The sequence below is a fragment of the Patella vulgata genome, chromosome 2 (genome assembly GCF_932274485.2).
Source record: "Patella vulgata chromosome 2, xgPatVulg1.2, whole genome shotgun sequence".
Lineage (NCBI taxonomy): Eukaryota > Metazoa > Mollusca > Gastropoda > Patellidae > Patella > Patella vulgata.
The window spans coordinates 38,101,736-38,118,222 of NC_065880.2; the positions used below are offsets into that span (position 1 = coordinate 38,101,736).

General features: G+C 33.7%; 1 protein-coding gene across 4 annotated transcripts in view; it reads right to left on the minus strand.

Moving 5' to 3' along the window:
* Positions 1–16,487, minus strand: part of LOC126812329 (cGMP-dependent protein kinase 1) — a 108,241-nt gene that overhangs the window by 53,079 nt on the left and 38,675 nt on the right. Inside the window, exon 1 of one of the 4 annotated variants that reach the window (XM_050538678.2) lies at positions 3,503–4,409. The exons of 2 other annotated variants lie outside the window; for them this stretch is intronic. In XM_050538678.2, the coding sequence (XP_050394635.1) occupies positions 3,503–3,861 (359 nt within the window). In that variant the 5' untranslated portion in view covers positions 3,862–4,409. Of the gene's footprint in view, positions 1–3,502; positions 4,410–16,487 lie in introns of those variants that run through there. One more of the 4 variants, XM_050538679.2, reaches the window with a different exon arrangement.

Here is a 16,487-nt window from a genome sequence, read left to right on the forward strand (position 1 = left end):
ATAAATTTATCTCATTAAATAAAATTGTATCATTATTTAGGTAAAATGTATTAACACGACTTCAGCTTGCAGAAAATTAGGACGTTAAACCAAGTTCATTAAACCTTTTGCGTTAAACCTCATTTCATTTCATTTCAGCTCATATAAATTATATATTTTTTTTTTTGGTTAAAGTAGCTAAGTCTCTAACTCAATATCGACATTCGAAACACAAATTATTTGTCAATTTAAATCAACAGTGATGTTGTGATCTTAAATATCCAATATTTAAGAGAAAATAAACATTTTACTATTGGTACACGAATTGTGTACCATAATGCGTTTCAACGCCATTTGTAACAAGGGACTCGAACAAGGATAGACATATTCCACAAGTCATGTCAAACGGTGACGTCATATTCTTATCTGGACAGCATGAGCAATAAATACTATCGACGTAGACTGGAATAACCAGACGCTAGAGGTTGCCATTCGATTAAGACTTGCCATTAGAAATTACAGTAAAAACAGAAACGATTGAATGTAAATCAGTTAATACACATTCATATTACATTATTATATGCCTTGCGTCCCATTTGTGTCAATTTCTAGGTCTCAAATATTAGCGATTTAGCTCCTTTAAAGTGTAAATAAATTTCAATTCCAAAATGTTTAATAAATTTACGGGCATTTGTGTGGTTACTGCTTTTGTGGAACAATTAATACCACTGCGTCCACTGGATTTGTTTTTTGAACACCCTGTTTTTTCGTTCGTCTGCAGTCATGCATGCCCAGTCTGCTAAAATTCATATACAGCAGGTTGTGTCTTGTTAATTTACAGACATTCAGTAACTTTTAATGAAAAAAATGAACACCATAAACCAGGTTATCTTGACCCACTTTTAACGAAAAGAATCAAAGTTTTAGTGTTTGATAAATGAAGCATATACGTATAATGGCTGTAAGATCATCAAAATGGGAAAGAAAACCCTCAAGCTCCAAAATATACATCAATGAAACTTTTAAAGTTTAGCCAAAAACCACATGCATGCATATATGTTCGTAAACATGTTTAACAAATCTAATTTAATCTAATCTAGTTTAATCAAATTAGGTGAGGTAGGCACACATGTGATCTAAAGATCTATGTCATTATATTTAAAACATGCAATTAGTTACAATAAGTTTTATCTCTTCTCAAACATTATCAGACCCACGATACATGATATTTAATACTGACTTCAAATCAATTTACTTGTGTGCTTATTGAATGTTTATCAGTGGATCTCATTCGATGCCTTATCACGATATTACGATCATGTGAGATGTGTCAATAGGCTGATACTACTAGGATGTAAACAGATATTACTGTGATAAAGATTGGAATTCTTGGGCTATCTCGTGTAAAGCCAGATAAATTTCTATACAAAAATGAACAGTAAGAGAGGATGGATAACCAAAATAGTGTAATCCGACACCACGTAATCCCAGGGGGTTACCTGGTACAAAACGTCTCATAAATCCCACGAATAGGATGAGCTTACAATCATCAAAAGTGTATTCAAGTATCGTTTGGCACATTTCAATCAAATTACTATAAAAAATAAATTACCGGAATTGTCCCAGTGTGATGTTGCAAAGAAGCGTTATCGTAACCATCGTTATAATGTCGATCAGGGTAGACAAGGAAATATCAACTGAATGGAAGTTATATATACACATAAATTTGTCTGAAACTAGATACTTCCATTAATTAAAATTAGCAAGTTAAGACGACTCTCCTAGGGGTAAATTAACGTTCTTCAGAATACTAATGAACAAACGAGTTAAATTTATGTTTTTCGGTTATTTACGGAAGCATCTGGGTCTAAGTATATTGAAGGATGTTATATATGAAGATAATGCATGATAGCGTTTCCCGAAATATAGCAAAGATTATTAATTGATTGTCTAATTAGTTGGTGTTTATATCAAAACAATTCATTAATTAATAGCACAATTCACAGACATAACCCAACTTAGAAGCATATAGAACAAAATTTTAAATAGCACATGAATGGATACAGCAGAACAATAAAGACCAACGTTAAGCGACCGTTTATCTAAATGGTTAGTATCGTATAATCTTCTAAAGAAAATAAAGTTTTATCAGTAGTACATAAGTCTATGACCAGTTTATATTTGCCTTAAAGCAACGTCTGCTTGATCAAAATTCCAATGGAAAACACCAAACTCATTTTCTTATTATTGAAAATAACATATTTAGTCCGCTTTTATCCGTCCAATAAAACTCATATCTTTCGATTATCGGTTCGAATGGAAATAATTAGTCAATGGCAAACCACTGAAGTGAACATGTGAGCAAAAGAAACCTCATAACGAGTGGTCAATTGACCAATTGAGCCAACAATTAGGAATACAGTTCTGTATGAGAAAGTAATATGTTAAGCCCGTGGCTTGTCAATGAAAACCACGTTGTTTAATTATAAGATTAATGTGTTAATCGAAAAGTCCATCAAGGCTGATAGGCCGTTTGAAACACATTTTAGACTTCGTTTTACATTTCGTTTGGAAACGAAGCATTATGCTGCCTTGGCATATGTGCAGTTAGATATCGAACTTGTGTATGTTTACCACATCGTTAAATTATATGGATAATGGCTTAACAGAAAAGTCCACCAAGGCTGACAGAGCGCTTGAAAAGGATTTTAAAATTCGAAGCATTATATGCTGCCTTGGTTTATGTGCAGTTTAGATATCGATGTTATGTATGATTACTACCTGGTGTAATTATAGGATTAATGACATAGTAGAAAAGTCCACCAAGGGTGACAGGACGTTTGAAACACAATCTAAACGGGAATCCAAGCATTGTGCTACTTTGGTATGTATATGCGCAGTCTAAAATTTTAAGATTGTTTCTTCAGGTAACAGGGAGTACAATCAGTATATATATTTACCTACATGAAATAAACACAACCATAGAACACCATTGGGTGAGATAAAATGAAGGAACATATGTGCGTTTAGTGCATAAACTGAACATTAACTGACACATGGAATCGTTTCATTGAGAAGCGCATTCCTCTATTAATACTCTTGAAGGCATACACGCGGGTAATTTGCTTTATTTCTTCGGTTAAGGTCTTATTTTCTTCAGGTATTAAGTGATAGAAGGTTAAGATTGTTTGTTATTATAAACCACGTTGGAATCACGTTACTGTCCTATTATTATCATTGAACGAATGCCCCGAGTGTAAACGGTATTGTATTTCTTTTAGTTATTTATTATTTAATACACTGTGTTTTCTTCGACATGTCAAATACATATATTTTTTGTGTTAATTAACACACTTAAAGACAAACCTGAAGTTAATTTATTTTACTTTCAACAACTAAGGCCTCACAAATCAATAGTTTGAAGGATAACTTGAGGAATTGTTTGTTATCCCAAACTTCGATGCAAATTGGACGTGAGAGATCGTTAAAAAAGTTTAATAAGCTTGACAGAAAATAGACTTACGATTGAGCTTTAGCCACGAAGGCCGTTTTACTGTCCAAAACTTGTACCGTGTTAAAGTTCGCAGGTTCAGCGGATATGGCCGTTCTTTTAGAACGTTCCTTAACCTGTGTTGTTGGGCCACCATGGTTATTAAGGCTATGGACAACAGTGTTCTGAGTGGCAGGTTTTAAAATAGACCGGTATTTATCCAACTGTGTTTGTAACTTTTGTATTAAAGCATCCTTTTGGTCGAGTTCCATCTCCAACTCGTCGATAAGTTCATCTCTTTGGCGTAACTCCTCTATTTTCTCCTGCAAAGCTAACTGTAAGTCACGCAATGTACCCATGCTGATTAAAGTCTCTTGATGTTCCGTCAACATCCAAAACTTGAAGAAATCTTTTTCTCCGAAGTGCTATCCAACTTCTGACACTAGTATTTGAATTTCTAATCTAGAGTATAATATAATATATTTACAACAACACATCCCACTTCTGACTTCAATAACCAGACACTCCTCACTGATAGATAACAGTAAATGAACAACACAAATAATATAAGGAAGGCAATATCATAGATATGTATATATACTGTATCAGTTATTGCCACCACGCCACAACATTTTGGATTTTAAATTTCTATTTATACTACTCATAGAAACGGAATGTTAAACGAACTACACGACATCCTTCCACCCCATGCTATCACATCCACCAACTGAAATAATCCGTACGTTAGAAACTCCAGGTAATCTCCTTGCTATCATCGCATCTGGCTTCAACTTTGACCCTGTCAGTCATAAACTCAAAGCGACAGTGTCCAGGCATCGACTTGTCGTTCACTATTGGTCGGCGTTTACCGTTAGGCACACGCGCACACTAGCAGCTTGTTTAGAACTTGACTCGTGGGTAAATAATGAAACTTTCGCATCTACATACAAACTTATATACAAACACTTATGTACAGCGATATATAAACCCACATACGATATCATCTTTCTTATATAAGTCTCGGGTGCCGCTACACTAAACACCGAGTAATACTAACTTATATTGTATACTTTTAATGATAGAAGCCCCGTATTTTTGCTGTATGGGCTTAAAGAAAATACTATTATTCTATAAGTAATCGGAATCTTTTAGGTGGAATTAGACTAGGAGTGTCTGTATATAGTGCATCGGAATTTAAAGCTATAATCGATTAGCGTGGATTTTCTCACCGAGTGTACCAATTACCGAGCCAACTGTGTTATTCTTAGCTTAGATTTTAATCAGTATAGTGTAAACAAATGTTTTACGCAAAGTTGAATTCGCCCTACAGATAATTTACATATGCACATCCGCGCTGATATAAAAAAATATTCGTTAATTGCAACCCTTTTAGCAGATTTTCTGCCACGGTGCAGACAATCATTACAAGACAATTCCATTATCCCCTGGCTTGAAAATCACTCATTACACATAGGGAAGTAATCTAAAGGTAAAAGCTAACTAGCGTACAAACACTGTACGTAATAAATCCGTAGGGTTAATAAAAAAACAAAGTTTCTATGAAAACAAAACGCAAAATCTTTATCCGATAAAATTACTTAAAAACTTTAGTTCAACAATTCAATTTATTGACAATCTATTTGATTCGACACTTCAGTAGTCTGAAAAATAAGAAATCCCAGACCTAAATTTTCACAAAATGTCCATTTCTTTATTATTTCAGAAATTAATTCTTCCACTACATTCGTTCGTTCTATCGTAGACAATATTCCTCCACTTATAAACCTTTCATTATATTTCTTTACGCATGTCTGTCTTTTGTCTTCAACATTTCATCAGAGTATACTTAGATGTAAATAAGATAATTCGTTCTTCTATACATTGGCAGCTTTCTATTCAACGTGCTGCGATCGATACAAAAGAACTTTAATGCCGGCGATTATGACTTTATTATGATTAAAAATAACACGCACAAGATGAATTTTAATAACGATCCATATGGGTGTTTATTCTTTAAAGCCTTAACGTTGTTAACAAAAACAAGGAAATTTATATAAAAAATAGACGATATTTTTTTCTTTCGAAATAAAATTATAACAAATCAAAGAAAAAGGTCTAGTTATTCAATGACTTCATCAATCATATTCACAATGCTGACAAAGATGCCATGACATCATGCACATTCTGACAGTTTACAGCCATTAAAAATGAGAAGTTGGAGGCGTTTGAATACAACTTACTCATTTTCTCTGCTGGTATTTCAGCTAGTTCTCATTCCTCTTTTTGGTTTTTCTTGAATTACTTCTTGATTTCGATTTCTTTATTTTCAAAGCAAGAAATTATACTTGGTCTAAATAAGTTGATGTCTTCTAACTTTGGACGACCTGTTGTCAGAAATGAAAAGGGTCCATGTGTCCTTCTTACTGACCCATGTTGGTAAATACAGGTCGTTATATTTTATTCGTTCGTTCACTTTTATTTTTAATATATGTGGATAAAATAGTCACTTGGTCCACCACTGAACAGCTTTTCAGATAGGGGAGCGGTGGATTTAATATCTTGAGTATTACTTACATTAATTTAGTGACTATACTTTTAGGCAGATATTTAATCACCCTTAATTGATTTTTAGCCTGCTGACAAACCAAGGATAAACCTCACAGATATACCACAAATTTATACAGATATATCACAAACTTATACAGATATATCACAAACTTATACAGATATATCACAAACTTATAATGTACGATTTTAAGACGCTTTTACAGAGCTTAATTCTTTGACTTAAGATCAATGAATGTTTGTGTCTTAATTATTTAAACCATAAAGAACATTTCACTCGTCTGTGTACATTAAAATACTTAAAATTATCAATATGTCATTCATGGAATATATCAGTAGTTTTTGCTGTAAAATATGTCCGATATTTTATCTGGTGGTTAATTTACGGAATCTATATAAGTTGTAGGTATAAAGCCTTGAGTTATCATACTATATAAACAATTTATAAACTCTTAACGTATACTTACCATACACCTGTCGTCTGCTCTTAATTCTATATACAAAAACCACATTTTACTTATCTAAATGAAAATAACCACCCAAATTGAATGATTTTTGACGTTACTCATACAGTTAATTACGTATTAAATGTTTTATCGTCAAAATTTAAAGAAGGGGTTCCTTAGAATAACCAAAATATGTAAATATCAATTTAAAACAGTCCACGGAAGAAGTTCCGAAATACCATTACAATAAATTTCTTTAAGAAAAAGTCAATAAAATGTTTTACTTCTCATACTAACATCATTATCTCATTTGATGATATTGCATATTAAGTCTGCATATTAATTTTGTTATATTTGAAATGAACACACAAGCTGGTAATATTCATAGAATAGAAAATCTGGATTATATGTAAACTAAGAATACCTGTGCAAGACAGAGGACCGGTTTAAGATACCACTTTATGATAATTGAAAGCTTCATCAAGAACAGGTTTCATTGACATATACCCTCCACTACTTTACATGTTATCATATTAATGGATGCCATTCCCATACTGTTCTAGCGCCTTCTTTAAAGAGCACCTAACATCTGTTTCCGAAATGTTCGTCCTTTAGTTTAATGACCTGGCTTATCTTAACGAGATAAACGCTTCGTGTTGATTCTCTAACTGCTGAAATGACAGGTATTTATTTCCTGTGTGTTATTTCATTACTGGAAGCTGGCAATGGATTATTATTACTACTGATAATTAGTTATAGACAGCATTCTATATTTCAGAAATTGGTTCCGTTATTGTTATCAGTTCTTGTAGACGTCTGCTCCAAGGTAATAAATCCCCCCCCCCCAATGTTTTTCGTGTGAACTATGTGATCTTTCTGGACTCGCTGACCACATGTTCAAATTGCACCAAAAATATGTTAACAAGAAGAATTCAACAATTGAATGGTAAGGCTTCAATGGCTTCAATAGGCCATTGTTGCGGTGCCAATTTAAAACAAAATTATCAATGACTTCCAGTTAATGGAAATTCATAGTCTATCATTCAGTCAATTGAATAAGCTCAGCAGGGCCAAACACAAATCTTTCCTTCTTTCTTTTATTTCATTAAAGTCAAATGCAACGAATAAAATACGAGAAGAGGTATGATGTGTTTTACAAAGCATAAATATTAAACGACCTCGTGTACGTATGAGATGCGCCATATTGATCAGACTTTAAAAGCCAACGAGTGCTGGGTAGTAGATAACCCTGACACCCTAGATAAAGCAATAATAATAATTTATCCTTTTCGTACAAGCCTGTCCATTGGGAACCAAACGCTACTCATCTTGCAGTTCTTCTTCTTCTTCTTCTTGGGACAGACGCTCTTCGAAAAAACAGGTGTCCGCCAATTCGAGTGCCATCCACATGAAATTGGGCATGCCTGTTCTATGACGGACTTCGATTTTCGATATGACGTCACAATTCCAAGATGACGTCATGCTCGGTTGTAGACTGGATAACCTGCTCTAAATGACGTCCTACGTCACTGCGCTATTCTGACTATGCAAGTCAGAAAAGGAGTGACGTAGGAGCGAGTCTGACATAATATAGAGAAGGTTATAAAGTCTACATGTAGCTCGGTTGCTGGTCCATAGTACGCTCATACATGTACTTGTTTTTTATACTCGGAGATATGTTAACGATGTGACTTCCTATGCCTGTATAGAATGTTCTATTTATACGTACCACTTGTTCATGGAAATCAAACGAATGTAAAACAATTTTCTAAACTTCCAATGGATAGAAACCACATAAGAAATGACTAATAATACTAGTGTTACTGTTGTTATAACTAAATCATATTCCCTGATCCATCCAAACAATGACGTATCGTGAACACATCTCACTCATAATCAACAAAACACGAATTTTACATTTATACCAGACGAAATCAATGAAACATATAACACAGAATATATATTTACCCTGGATATTTTGTGATAAGAATATTGTATCAATATTAACAATTCTTCGAAACGGAAACAATATGTTAATTTTAAAATATTCTCTATGGAATTCCCGCCTTCGCTTGAGACCATGACGTTGCTGGTATTTATTAACAATACAGGAAATGATAAATGTTATAAATTATTTTTTTACACTTTCATACAATGTATAATGCGCGCAAAGAAATGGTAGGTATATGCAATCAGAATCGTTTGTATTACAAAATGTCATGAAAGTGGCTTATTTTATTAATTTTGACTTCAGCAGCCATGGTAGAGCTTGCCCACAAACCAGGAGGTCTTGGGTTTCATTACGTTTTTTGCCGAGAAAGTACCTGGGGATTTTCCAGCCTGGTATGCAGTTCGGATGGGACAACAGATATAAAATATATAAACAACAAAGAAATTTTCTCTCCGCGAGATCAATGCCACCACCTTAAAGGACAATATTGATGTCAATATCCTTCTATATAACTGACTGAAGTGACCAGTGATAACAGATACAGGGGCCAATTTTTGCTCAGTATAAATTCCTACGAATGCCAAACGTTATTATGTGAGGCTGTGAGAGGATATCTGATAATTGAAAAAGTAAATGAATGTCATTAGATAAGGTAAAACCAGAAAAATAGAAATAGCCCGTACATTCCCTTGTTTTTATTCATTCTATACTTAATAAAAAAACATGGTAATGTACGGACTTTTTCTATTTTTCTCGTTTTCCCTTAATTAGTGACAGTCAATTATTTTTTTGAATTGTCAGATATCCTCCCACAGTCTCATATAACAACTTTTGGTCTTCGAAGGAATTATTAGTGAGCAGAAATTCACCCGTGTATCTGTTATCACTCGTCACTTCAGAAGGTTATATAGTAGGATAACGCGGTTTTTTCCTTTTGGGTTCGTCAATTTCCTTTCTTCAAATCTTCATAACTCACCTATCGTGGATCTCTGTGTTAAAATTATATTTGGAACGTGTTTAACCAGTTCTATCACATGTGATAATGACTAACACCAATATTGACCTTTAAGGCTGCAATAAAGTTATTTTCATGTATGTTTACCACATGCTCTTTTTACATCAAAATAAAGTATATTCACCAAAACCTGACGGAAAATGTAAACTCAAATACTTTTCTTCAATTCTAGAACAAAGCTTCAAAGATTGGGGAAATAATTACCATCCATGGGAAGTCATAGAAATATCAATCTAGTAGGAGTTATCTCCCTTTACTAATATTTTATTATCCAACATGGAGGTCTGTTCTATGAATAAAGTATGGGCGTATTAACTTAATACTTTAATTTTATTTATATTTTCTTAAGTACTCCAAGATCAATCGTAGCAGTCGTCCAATACATATACTGTGCTTCTTTAATCTTAGATAATAATATTTTTACTACAAATTTAAGCTTCTTTAATCTTAGATAATAATATTTTTACTACAATTTTAATGGTAATAGTAAAAAAAACATCTTTCTGGGTGGCACAAACGCTTGGCCAGATTATGTTTTTTTTATTACATACGTTATAGGGATTTTTTTTAATAATGTTAATAAAAATGGTTACATGTGAAGAGAACTGGAAAGTGACAGTGTATTATAGTTTTATGAATTAATAATTAGAACTTTTTGATTTGGGTCAAAATTAAAATTGTCAATTTCACTAGATTTTGAATGTTGATCTGTATTATGGGATGACAATCTGTTTCCGCTAAAATATTACGTTTATTGAGGAAAATCAGTGTTGAGATAAACTAATTTTATGCTCCACTGTCGAAAGAGTATAGAGCAAATCATCCCAAACAAAAAGTTCATCGTACAGAGCGCGTCTCAACATTAATCGAAATAGTATATCCATCAACCCAATTCAATACTTCATTTTGATCTAAATCAATGCGGTTTAACACCTTTAAATAACAATCAAGAAAGCGTAAGCAAGACATTAATACGCTGCTAAGTCTGTGTAAGAAATCTATTGAAAATTTCGTTTCAAATAACTACTGGAATGTTTTCTTTTAGAATACGTAACATCATTATAATCCAGTCAACAATTATTGTGGTTTCATTTTTAGATTTTTTTTTCTCTCTTAAATCTATATTCAACCTTTTTGTCAGTCCAAACAGCTCCCCGAACGAGGACCAGACACAAGTTTGAATAAGTTTTAAAAAAGTAAGACTTATCTCCCTTTAGTTGTCAAACAACAATACAACAATCTATAACCGTATAATAAACGAATAAACAAAGATGTATACTTATAAAAATATTCTACAAACGACATCCAGATTTACAATCAAGAAACGTGTTTATAGACGTAAATTTGATATAAATTTCGCTTACGGACAAGTTTCCAACTGCCAAGCTTTTATGTGCCTGCCGACGTATACACTGTAACAAAAATTTCCGTGAAAAAACGTAAAAAATTCCGGAAACAAAAATTACCAGGAAAATTTTTTCCGTATTTGTTTTTCCTGTAATTTACAGAAATTCCCTCAATTAACATAAATTCCATTTTCAAATACAGAAAAAAAAAATCCTGGTAAATTTCGTTTCCTGACCATATAGGTGATAAAAATTTCATTGAATTAACCATTGACTTTATACGCGTGCGTTAAATAGCTTTATTTAACGTCCGCTTCCACCGAAGTGATATCGCAGATAATCTTTAAACGTAACCTCTTTTCGCTAATATAAGAATCGAGAGCAACGTATCACAAACCGCTACTCGTCAGTGGTTGGATGCTTTCAGATGTAAGTTTGCGGTATTATCAATTCGCAGGTATGTAGACCCTGCCATAGAGACAAACCGACTTACACTGGCCAACCGGTTGTACTATCCGGATTTAAGCGTGCTTGATTACCAGATATTACAACCTTAACACACGCAGTATTACAACATATTTTTACATATTTATGAAAATACTTACAATCTGATTAACGTATGATGAATAACAATAAACATTATAGATCTTATAAATAATGGAAATTAGATATACACGTCAATTAATATACCAAACGTTACAAAATATGATTCTTCATATTATGGTTAATAAATTGAAATGAATACTATAACATGATGATTATTAGGAGTGATTATATATGTATACTATTACTTATCGTTGCACCGTTTATCCCGTAAAATAACAGAATTAAGTCCATTACAGAACGGAATAAAACATTTTATCCCTAAATTTCACGGAACTTCCTTGTCATTCCACCGTCTATTACGTAAAATAACAGAATTAAGTCCATTATAGAAGGGAATAAAACATTTTATCCCTAAATTTCACGGAAATTTCCTGTTTAATACTGAATATTCCACAGAAATACATAAAACACGTAATTTGAAGAAATAATTCACACTATTAACACAATTTCTCCAAAAAATCCATCGATTAACAGAAAAAGGTGTTAAATTACGGAATTCGGCCACATAAAAATGGATATCTTTTACAGTGTACCCAGTATAAGGGGACAGCAAATGAAAACAGGAACTTCTCGACCTACACCGGGTTTGAACCCGAGACTTCCAAATCTGAGAGCCAGCACCTTACTGACAGAGCCACCGTGGCTCCCCTTACTTTTGTGATAAAAACTGGAAAATATTTCGTAATTAGTATGGACACATTCCAAACTTCGTGAGGTTTCGCCCCCAACCCCGACACCCCCTTCCCTACAGAGATTTCCGCGCAATCAAACTATTGGAATAAAAATATACCATACGTTAGCACTGCAATGACATAGTTAGTGTGGATTGGACATCAAACTCTATTTATCTCTATATATTTTGAAAAAAAGGTTACATTAGAATATTCAATAAAACAGATAGACAGAGCATTAAGCCAAAGTAGAAGGCAGCATTATAGATAAATCTGTATTTATCATACCTGTTACAGAATAGTTCAGATTTTTCATCACTAAAAACAAACAAAAGGAATTTATATATAGTCTAGAAGCTTACGGTTTAATAATCAGAGAAAACTAGAAACTGAGCCAACGGACATCTTTTTATATGGCAAGATACCCGATGTTAATAATTGTTACGATAAAATGGAATTTATTTTCTTTTTTGTTGTTTTATAAATAAAGTAAATATGCACCGCACTGAATATATATTATTTATATAAGTAAACATATGTAATCAAAGATTATACAGAATACGATATAAGAAGTGTGATTGCATTGTCAAGTTTTACGCAATAAATTCTTATGAAAACATGTTCTTAGAAAGTTTATTTTTTTTTTAGCTATTCCTACTAATCTTATAAACAACAAACATATTATATGTCAACTTTTTTGTTGGGAAAATATGCACACCATCTTCGTCAGCCAGTATTTCACTGTTCGTTAATATAAGGACCCTCCGCATCGTTACGAAAACAAATTCGAAAATATGTCCGTTTACGTTTTCGTTCAAGCCTCCTCTTACACACGGTTTCACAATCTGACGTACGATCATATCTAAAGCCAGCCTTATTTCTAATTAGATTATCGAACACACATTTTAATTATTTCCACCTGGACTTCATACAATGGAGTGAAAAATTACTTACGTAGATGCCTTTTCTTACAAGTACGTGCGCTTTGGAAGAAATGATCATCGTAATACTTAAATCAGCAAAAAACAATGTTACATTGTAATCTAATTGGTAACTGTAATCTACATCTGTTGTCAGTTTCAGAAATTGATTGACTGGCAAGGATATGATTTGTAATTAGGAGTATGTAGCAGTAAGAAATACTGATAGTATAAACAGATTTATCAGTTATCATTACTTTCATGAAGTGCTGGCAAGACTCAATGTAGCTGAAATGGTGATTCTTGGCATGATTGTAGACTGGACGTTTGCTGACAACAATGAACAACTCACGGCGGTCATAACAACTTTACAGTGACAGGAAGGCACAATGTGGAAAACTCTAAAGTCAAAAGTAACACCCGCCATTCAAATCACCGCAAGGACACTCGTACGCAAAATCAGATGACGGGTTCGAACCCCAGTGTGAGGCGGGAAAAACCTGGGGATTTTTCGAGCTCGGTTCCCACTTATGAGGGGTAGCGTCAGCGTGAACTGATAAGGAAATTGCTGGCCAGTCGTTCGGATAGGACCAAAATCCGAGGTTCACACGTGTACACACGACGCAAATTAGACGGAAAAGCCGCTGTCCACTCACCGCCCCCCCGCCCGTATATTTGTCGAAAAATGGCCGACGTAATGTGCTGACTTGTTAAATAACCGCGAATATCAACAGATAACATGTAGACCAAGAATCAAGCTTTCAATCCACAGCTCCGTTTTAAGTGTTTTGTGAATAAAGTCACCTTGTCTACCGGACGGATAACGGTTTTGACTATGAAGAAATACTGTCTTTTGCTGTCTGTATTTTTAAGTATGATTGATGTTCAAAATAATCATTTTTAAAATGTGACATACCTTGCATTCAAATTTGTTTAAAATGATTGCCCTTAAGCATTTTCCGGCAACCACTCTTTTCTCAATATTACAAAATATTACAGAAATAGCTATTTCAGCTGATGGTAAGATCTACATTTAAATCATTGCCCGAAGGTGAAAGGCTTATTTTCAACAAATTACTCACATAACGCTATGCATCTATATGAACTTATATTTATTTTGTTTTTTCTAAAGTACATTCCTTGGATGACTGATCAATGAACATTTATTAAGAGAAAAACACCGATTCTTTGATGTAAGTTAAACTAGTTAAATAGCTCTGTACGTACCGCACTAAAATATCCGATTATTGTTGTGGTATATAGGCGAAAAAGGGTATCCATTTTTCATTCATCAATAAGAAAAGACATTCAACAAAATATTTAATTTTCACGGTTATAGCGCAAGGAACCGAGTCAAATTAGGGTACAGATTGGAACTGTGACAGTAGACGATCTTCAAGGTGATGAACACACGGAGCATCGTAAGAACTATAATTTGACTTTCTGGGCTCTGCGATATCACTATTTAGGAAGCATGCGTTAAATCCCTAGCTAATTCTACTAAGATTACTGCGGACAATGTTTTAATAGAGATGCTCCCAAAATAAGTTTGGGCTATAAAAAAACCCAAATATTGAATCATTGTATTGAATGACAATAAACCGCCAGTGTACACAGAATCACTTTCCTTTTGCTGCTTCCTTCTATTTGTTCGGTTTATTTTCAGTGGTGGAATCGATTTGTAAAATTACGTAAAACAACTGAAGATTTAGGCCTAAAATGAACGCGTTAAACATGGACTATATTACGTCAAGGAATGTGTCTTATTTGTACAACACCTTCAAATGAATTAAAAAGTTTTTAATAAAATCTTACTTTTTGTTAATCGTTATTAATCGCATAATAGACAACTTTCGTGTCAGTAGTAATATGCTCGTTCAATTTCTGATATTAAATTAACGGAATCTAATGAAGTTGTTATTAAATTAAGTGGAAATGAAAACTGTGAACACATTAAATTCGTGTTAAATTTCTATGGATTAAATGCCGGCATATGTGCACTTCAATATCTCGATTCCTAAGTTAAACCATTTTGGGGTACGGAACAGCAATTTTTAAGGGAAGGGATGAGGCAGAAGGGGGACCCAGGACTTGCGGGGGGGTGGTGGAGTAATTTTTCATAAATTTCAGATCTCCATATTCAAGGTGCGAAAAGTGCACAACGGGGGTCTGGAAAACTGGGGAAAATGGAAGCTCTAAATGCCATTTACGACTATTTCGGGCCACTAATTTGAGTATGAACAGGGTGGAGCGCTATTTCAACCGCCCTGAATTTAGAAAGTTATAACGCTTCTGTGGTGAATGACCTTTAATATGGAACCAGAAATAAATAGAGCTACATTAAATTTGAACCTTAGTGTTCTTGGCAAAGCATCGAGCTTTCTACAACTGCACCTAAAACATTCCATGATGAACACAATTTATTGGATTGTTTTGAATTAAATCTGTCTACAAACAAAACCTTTCAGTTTCACAATAAAGAGTTTTTCATGTAACAATTTACCCGAACATAAGCCAAACTTTGACAAAGAAACTATTTATTATGCAAGCTGTGAGGATGAAATGAATTATATAAACCGTTTCATGTTCGCCCACTGTTGCAAACAAGTTTGTTAGCAAGTTTATTGTACGGTTAGCAATAAAAGTATGTACTAGTTTTACTATATTTCGAAATGATTTCTGTATTCGTAGCGTTTGGGGTTGTGAACAACGGGCTTCAAACGGATTCTTCAATTCAGTAAGCAGCATACAACAAACCATTAACATTTCAGTAACACTAGAACACAGTGTATACAATCCTCTGTAAAAGAAAGGTGCAGAACTCTGAACATAATAATGTGTCATTTTCAAATTTCAACAAGATTCGTTCATGAAACCTAGATAAGATAACCTGTGTCAAGAGTATCTGTACAGTGGCTTCAATAATACATTCACGTGATTTATGTTTTAAAGTAATGTAAGTAATAGTTTCTAGCGCCTGGCTATGGATTTACATTTTAGTTACTTCCCTTGAGCGGTCATTTCTTAGAAGCATTCTTAGTTTACCTTGTACTGTCATACCAATACGAAATAGCAACTGGGCAGAGTGTTATTCAATGACGCAGTTAGCTAGAATGAGGATCGGGCATGTAATGGCGTAGTTTAAGGTTTACCTGACTAACCGATGCACCGTTTCCTTTCCCGAACACAAACAATATTTCTTAACAAAGTGGCCTAACTGTAAAGGGTCATACGGTATACTTCTAGAGCCAAGTTCTATTATCATCCACATCCATATTCGCAATACATCTTTTCCATACATATCGTAGCTTATGACATGCTCAGTGCATAAAGGTGGCAATAATATTTATGACGGCCTCAGTGACAATAATATTCAATGAGGAGGTAATTTATCTGGAAGGTGTCATAGTAAATAAGATGAAGGGAGGAATTCCCTACATAATTTATATTTATATAATCCAGTTTACATTGCTTGTGCCATTTCCAATTAACCTAACA